We start from the raw sequence: 6,780 nt of genomic DNA, 5'->3' as shown, positions 1-6,780 counted from the left end.
GAGGAAACTTGATTCTTAATTGTTAATCTTTTAACAGAACTAACTAGGTCGTTTATGCAAGTGTTTCTGGGTATTTGTGTAATTACTTGATACATTTAGATATTGGATATTTAGATTGTTACTTTCATTGACTGTGTATTTTATGGTCGAACACATGCGTTCTCTCAAAGAGGGAGAGCAAGGGAATATGGAGCTGGCAGGCATGAAGTAGTATAAACACTGACCTTTAATCCGGCTGATTTGGGCACGCAGGGGGTGGTGCCTCGCCCGGGAACTGCCCTGTCATTGGTCAGCCAGCAGCGAGCGCTCTTGAAGTGGGATGGATTAAGCTGGTCACGTGACGTCGTCAGCTCTTTGCCATAGAAACACACACCCACCCAGTTGAGTACGCGCGCTCTCCCGCTCTCGCACACTCTACGCACGCTCACTCTCAGCTGCTGGAGTCTACTGCAGTCTCTGCCCTGGAACCAACGAGGAAAAAGCTGAAAAAGAAAAGCGGTGCCAAACAATTATCTGCTTACCGCTGTGTTGCTGCCACATAGGATGTACTGGAAAAGGAAGTAAATCGTTTGGGTTGTTTGTGTTGCTTTTATCTGACCCCGCTTCTCCGTTCCCTCTGGAGTTTAAATTGAGGATTCTGGACTGAACGAAGACAATGTGCGCCGGACTTAAGCCACTGTTGTCACTTTCATGAGCTAAACACGGGACTTTGGAACAGGTTTGTGTTTTTGTTCGCCAATTTGTTAACATAACGTCAGTATCCGTTCTGTGTTTGTTGTGTTTAATACGCATACGCATAACCTAACCGCAAGCTTGCTTTAGAATGCTAGTGTGGTCACTTTGTTTCTTTTCAAGCCACTGCGTTTGTTGTCCCAAGAGCATGGCAGTCGTTTCAAGCACGAGCATTTGAAAAATGGCTCGCTTTTGGAGAACTTCGTGGTCGCTTTTCTCTTCTGCCGGCAGGGACGGATTGCCCACATGGAGTTACCGTGAATCCTGACCCACAATTAACGTGTGTTGTACCGGATTTTTAACATGCGCTGCTTCGGTAGCGCACAGCTTCTTTGCAACTGGGGAGAATTGTTTTGTTGCCGTACCCGTTGCACCACGTTTTATATGTTATTGTTTGTCTTGATGCGTCTGCATTTTTTCACCTACGCTCCATTCTTTTTGTTTTCAAAGCACACGCCTCCCGTGTGCACAGCAGTAGATTTACAGCTATAATTAGCCTGGATTCTTTCCTGGCTTTGTTGCCATCGGGTTTGAAACGCGACCTAGAGCCCCTCCGCTTCACTATAAATAGGGGCCGCGGGGTAAAAGACAAGCAGCCCCCACTTTTAGGGAGAAATGTAAGGCATGGAGTATTAGCGAGGGGGTGAGGTCCTCTCATCTATCAGTGGGAAGGGGAGAGGAGTGGAGTTTTCTGGGAAGGGAGAGGTCTGGATTGTTGCAGCCATGGAGGTCTGGCCCAGATGCTAGAGCAGCCCTAGCCACCAGGATGGGAGGGTTTTGCCATGTGAACTGGAGTTGAAAAACAGCTCTGCTTCAGGATCCCCCGAGGCCCAGAACCACAGGACTTCCCGGTCTGACAGTCACTGTTGCCCACACACACACACACACATACATACACATAGAGAAAGAGAGAGACACTTTATTTTTTTTCATGGGGTTAGCAGTGAGGAATTCCCATACAATGAGCCATTGACAGGGCTCTGGCCTCAGCATGGAGATCTTGTGACTGTCCTCTGGTGCCGTGGTTACGTGCGTGCGGTGTGTCCCCCCCCCATCCCCCTTCTGTTCCATGTGTCTCCCTCCATCCGCATCCTTCCCAACCACCACCAGCGAAGCCCTCATCAGCTGCCCCCGCTGTGGTCAGTGGTCCGCAGGCACAACACCGCAGCCCACGTGTCGCGCGCCCTCATGGCCAACATGTCGGATGTGCGGAGTGGGGGGGGCGGACCACTGAAACCCAAGTGCTGGGCCACTGTAAACACGGTCTGTGTTTGGGCACAGCAGCTGTCGTCTGAGTTGCCGAGGTTTGTCCTTCGTTCAGTAGTCCTCACGTGTTAGAAACACAGTCGGACTGCCACAAGGCGCTCTCCTCCTCCTGGCATTCAGTGGCTGCTGTCACTGATGCTCCCACTCATCCTCCTCCTCTTTAACGGGTTATGTTCTACATTCGCTTCAGCAGATCAATTAAGGTGAACCAGGGCCATGCCTGCAACCCTTAGGGATCCCATGCATGAATATATGCATTTAAAAAGAGCAAATCTGTCAGGGCTGCACCATTTTGGTTATGCACTCCTGACCCTTCCGTTTTAGTATGCTAGTAGTGGACTGAACAGCTATGGCTTAGTGGTTGTTTTTGAGGGCCTTGATTTGTAGGAGCCAAGCCATTAGAATGATTTAACAACTCATTGCACATTAATTTCCATGAGTAATTCAGACTGCCGGCAAGCATCTGTTGAGTGGAAAGTAAATGTAGGCCTGATGTTAATGTTTTTTTGGTGCCTATCCACATCGTCCTGATTTAAGGAAGTCCCTGCTGGGAGGCACTAGGGTTTCAGTGCTTGCACACAAATATTTACTCCTGTGTTTGTCCCCCCCCCCCCTCCCTCCCTCCCTCTCTCCTATGCAAAATCATTCTGTAATCTGGAGTTTGAGGATTGGATTATGTAACCTGCCCATCTGCCACAGGGACCAGGCTGGAATATCCTTTTTCTGTTGCTTGAATGTGTGTGTGTGTGTGAGAGAGAGAGCGAGAGAGTAAATGGAATTATAGTCCCATTCATTGTGTGTGTGAGTGTGTGGTCAGGTCAGGTGTGCATCCCCTGTAGTAGAGTATTTAGGGAGAGCCTCCAGTGCTGGCGCTCCTCTCTCTCTCCTTGGACGTAATCAGGCCGCGTGTAGTGGCCCAGACTGCACTCTCTCAGAGGCGAACAAGACATCCACTGGCTGAGTGGAGGACTAGACGTGAGCCAACGGCACTCAGGAGACCTTTGAGAAGGTCCAGCGTTTACCTGTCATGTTAGAAACGGCTGTGTGTGCGAGGTTCTTTATAGATAGCAATATTTCCTCTTGTTTGCTTTGAATTCAAATCAGGTCGTCAAGCCAGTCAAAGATGGTGTTGGCCTGCTCGTCATCATGGCTAAATGGCTGAATTTGAGAATCACTAAGTGGTTGTACTCTGGAAATGAACAGCGCCTGTGTTATCAGCAGTAGTATCAGAATTTATACCGGTCAATATCGTGTGGCAGTTTTGATTCAGCGCTATTGACGCGTTGAAATCGATATGGAAATGACGTCGGCTCCAAATCCAAATGAAATCTGACCGTCAGCTTTGCCTATATTGCTTATGCTGCCCAGTCTGTTTATAACTCTGCTCTTATGAGCTCTCACCAGCCTCCTGTTTGAGCCAGCACAAGTCTGTGCCTGTAGGCTCCTGTTATGTGGGCCGCAGCGCAGCCTGTTGCATTAGCCCGTGTAGGAGCCAGCAGGTGCAGTGAAAGGCGCTGCTCTTTTTTTGGCCTACCCCCCTTTTTTAAACTTGTCTGGTTTTATCTGCCTGCATTGGCTGCTGTTTGTTTTGGATTTGGACGCGAAAGTCTGTTGTGTGTTTTTGTTTGGTGTCTGACAGGCAGCACACCTCATTCAATAGTTATGCGCACTATTGAATCGGCAGCCACTGGTAATTGCCACCCCCGTTAACAAACAAACGACACACAGAGAAACACACACTTAGCCCTCAGGCTGTGTGTTTAGTAAAGTGTGTGTCTGTCGAGTTTCATGTGATCAGATTGTGTGTTTGCGTCTCTGTGGCGTTTCTGTGTTGTAGTTTAGGGTTTCTGCTGTTATCTAACTGGCCACTGGCCTCGCACTAGGCAGCTGGACACACACAGGGCTCACTGTGAACTGGAACTCTACATCTGTTACTTTCACATATATTTTCTCTCTCTCTCTATCTTGCTTGCTCTTTCTCTCTCTCTCTCTCTCTTCCTCTCTCCCTCTCCCCCTCCCACCCTCATTGTGTGTGCAGTCTTAGACACCTGTATCTCTCTCTCTCTCTCTCTCTCTCTCTCTCTCTCTCTCTCTCTCTCTCTCTCTATCTCTCTCTCCATCTCTCTCTATCTCTGTTTCTATCTCTATCTCTATCTCTATCTCTATCTCTATTTCTCTCTGAGTGGCTATGCTGGTGGCATGTAAGGTCATGTAGAGTATTGGCAGTGCAACAGCAGTGCAGTAAGGCCAAAAGAGTAACATTCCTGAGAAGAAGAGAGAGCACTCTTTCTCTCCCCTCTCTGAATGAGTATCCTCCATCCATCTGCCCTCCCGTCTCTCTCTCTCTCTCTCTCTCCCCCTCCTCCGCTGGCTCTCGCAGGCTTGTTTAGGCTATCGTGCGTTATCAAGAGTGTACAGTGTGCCGTCTATCTCTGCTGGAAAGCTCTGGGCTGGCGTCTAATCTGAACCATCTTTTAAAGTGGCATTTGACCTGAATGAGGAGCTTAGCAAGGCACTGCTCAAAGATGAGATCTCCCGTCAGACCCCCACCCCGGGTGTGTGTGTCTCAACGGCGTCAGGTGCCTTGGGGGAAGATGAGGCTAAGCCTTCGCCAGAGAGAGGGGAAGAGAGAGTGAGAGAGAGAGAGAGAGATGGATAGATAGAGACGGCTAGACAGACTGAGGGGGAGAACAAGGTGAAGGCCCTGTTCCGTAGCCTCGGTTACTTAGTTGGAGTTGATAAACACGCATGTTCATTGTAGTTGCAGCTGCAAGTCTTTGTGTTTTTTTCACTCTTCTCTCCCATAACTCTTGTCTTGCACTCTTTCTTTCTGTGTCTTGCTCTCTTCTCCTTCTTGCGGTCATGGTCTTGCTTGCTCCCTTTCTTTCTTTCTCTCTTTCTTTCCCCCCTCCCCCCTACAGTGTTCTGTCACATGAAAGAAAGAGTGCAACAGCATCTTCAGCATAAGCTTTGTTTAATTTGATTTCGAGTTGAGGTCAACCTGGCATTAACACTGACCTGGAGACCATCTAGTCACCATACATTCAGTTTGGTCTTTCTTATCTCCCACACACACACACACACACACACACACACTTCTGCCCCCCCCCCCTCCTCACCATTTCTCAGCCCTCCCTCACCACGGAGACACACACACACACACACACACACACACACTCGCACACACACACACACACACACATCCGTGGGACTACATTGGACAACTTGGCAACCACTCAAAACACGGGACACAGGCCCAAACACATGTGCGAAGTCCACTGGCTGACCGTCCAGCCACCCCACACAGCTGGCAAGACATCAGTCGCTCTCGGACACTCAAAAGTGGACACAACGCATACCCTCTGTCTCCGTCTGCAGCGTCAGAGCTGAACTTCAAAAACCCCAGTCGGCAGGCGCTGGCTGCTGCAGGGGTATAAGCCTGTGTGTGTGTGTGTGTGTGTGTGTGTGGGGGGGGGGGGGGGGGGGTTGAGATCCTTGTGCCGAGCTTGTTCCGTGTTCCTTACAGTGTTGCCTAGATGCTATCAGCATATGCACATGGAGATCTGAGTTCACGGGGAAAACAGATGACTGCTGTGTGTGTTTGATTTGGAGAGGAAGGTTAACAGCGCATGTGTGTGTGTGCTGGAGAATAAAATGCTCCAGTTGTCAGGACTGAGTGAGTAGGGGGTGTTTGTTTTGACTGTCAAATGAGCAGGTCCCCCTCAGGGATTGTTTGTCAGGGCGTCTCCTTCCTCATCTGACAGCCACACTCTTATCTGCTTCCCCTGTCACCCTGTGTGTTTGTGTGTAAAGTACGTGTGTGTGTGTATGTGTGTTTGTGTAAGCGTGCACGCCTGTGGGTCTGTGTATGCACACCCAAATGTGTGTGTGTGTGTGTGTGTGTGTGTGTGTGTGTGTGTGTGTGTGTGGTGGAAAAGGGTCAGTGCTGTCACCTGTTGCTCAATGTTTGTTTTCACAGCATTTTAACCGTGTCTCTCTCTCTCTCTCTCTCTCTCTCCCCCCTCAGGTGTAGTCCAGTGAGCCGTCCTCTGTGAGCGCGCGCGTGCGTGTGTGTGGTGCGTCCAGTCGGCCCGGGCAGATAGAGAGCGACCGTGAGACCGAGAGCGAGCGAGCAGCCCGAGAGGAGCAGCCATGAGCGCCGAGGCCACGCAGGGGGTGGTCACCAGCCCCCCCGCCCCCCTCGCCCCGCGGCCCGCCTCCGCGCCGCCCAAGGAGCGCTACTTTGACCGCGTGGACGAGAACGACCCCGAGTACCTGCGCGCCCGCAACATGTCGCCCGACCTGCGGCAGGACTTCAACATGATGGAGCAGAAGAAGAGGGTCACGCAGATCCTCCAGAGCCCAGTGAGTAGTGACACAAGCAGTCCTGTGTGTGTGTGTGTGTGTGTGTGTGTGTGTGTGTGTGTGTGTGTGTGTGTGGAAGATGGAGAAACCGAAAGCAAGAGACATGTTGGGATGGATGACACTGGCATTGTTGTTTGTCCACAATCTTGGTTCTTTGGTGAAATTCACATTGTGCATTTAAATGCTAGTCTCGCAACTGTTACTGGATTTGCACTCCGTCTTGGTTGCCATCATTACTCAACCTCATCTGTCATCCTCGGAGTCAGTGAATCTGCTGTGTCACCGAGAGACGTGTGGATCCAGCCACAGCCTGGTTGCACTTATTGTATACATATTTGGGTATTGTTGTGTGTGTTGGCGGCGTCCAGTGTGGCGCTCTCTCTCTCTCTGAGTAAGCAGCTGTGGTACGGGGCACTG

At 50.4% G+C, this 6,780-nt stretch overlaps 1 protein-coding gene across 1 annotated transcript in view; it reads left to right on the top strand.

The window, feature by feature from the left end:
* Positions 1 to 405: 405 nt before the first annotated feature.
* Positions 406 to 6,780, top strand: part of add3a (adducin 3 (gamma) a) — a 52,544-nt gene continuing 46,169 nt past the window's right edge. Inside the window, exons 1-2 of the mRNA XM_062545690.1 lie at positions 406 to 718; positions 6,026 to 6,363. Of these exons, the coding sequence (XP_062401674.1) occupies positions 6,151 to 6,363 (213 nt within the window). The 5' untranslated portion in view covers positions 406 to 718; positions 6,026 to 6,150. The remainder of the gene's footprint in view (positions 719 to 6,025; positions 6,364 to 6,780) is intronic.

Source organism: Sardina pilchardus, chromosome 1, assembly GCF_963854185.1.
Source record: "Sardina pilchardus chromosome 1, fSarPil1.1, whole genome shotgun sequence".
NCBI lineage: Eukaryota > Metazoa > Chordata > Actinopteri > Clupeiformes > Clupeidae > Sardina > Sardina pilchardus.
The sequence above is the reverse complement of the archived record's forward strand: the minus strand, read 5'-3'. Positions and strand labels throughout refer to the sequence as shown.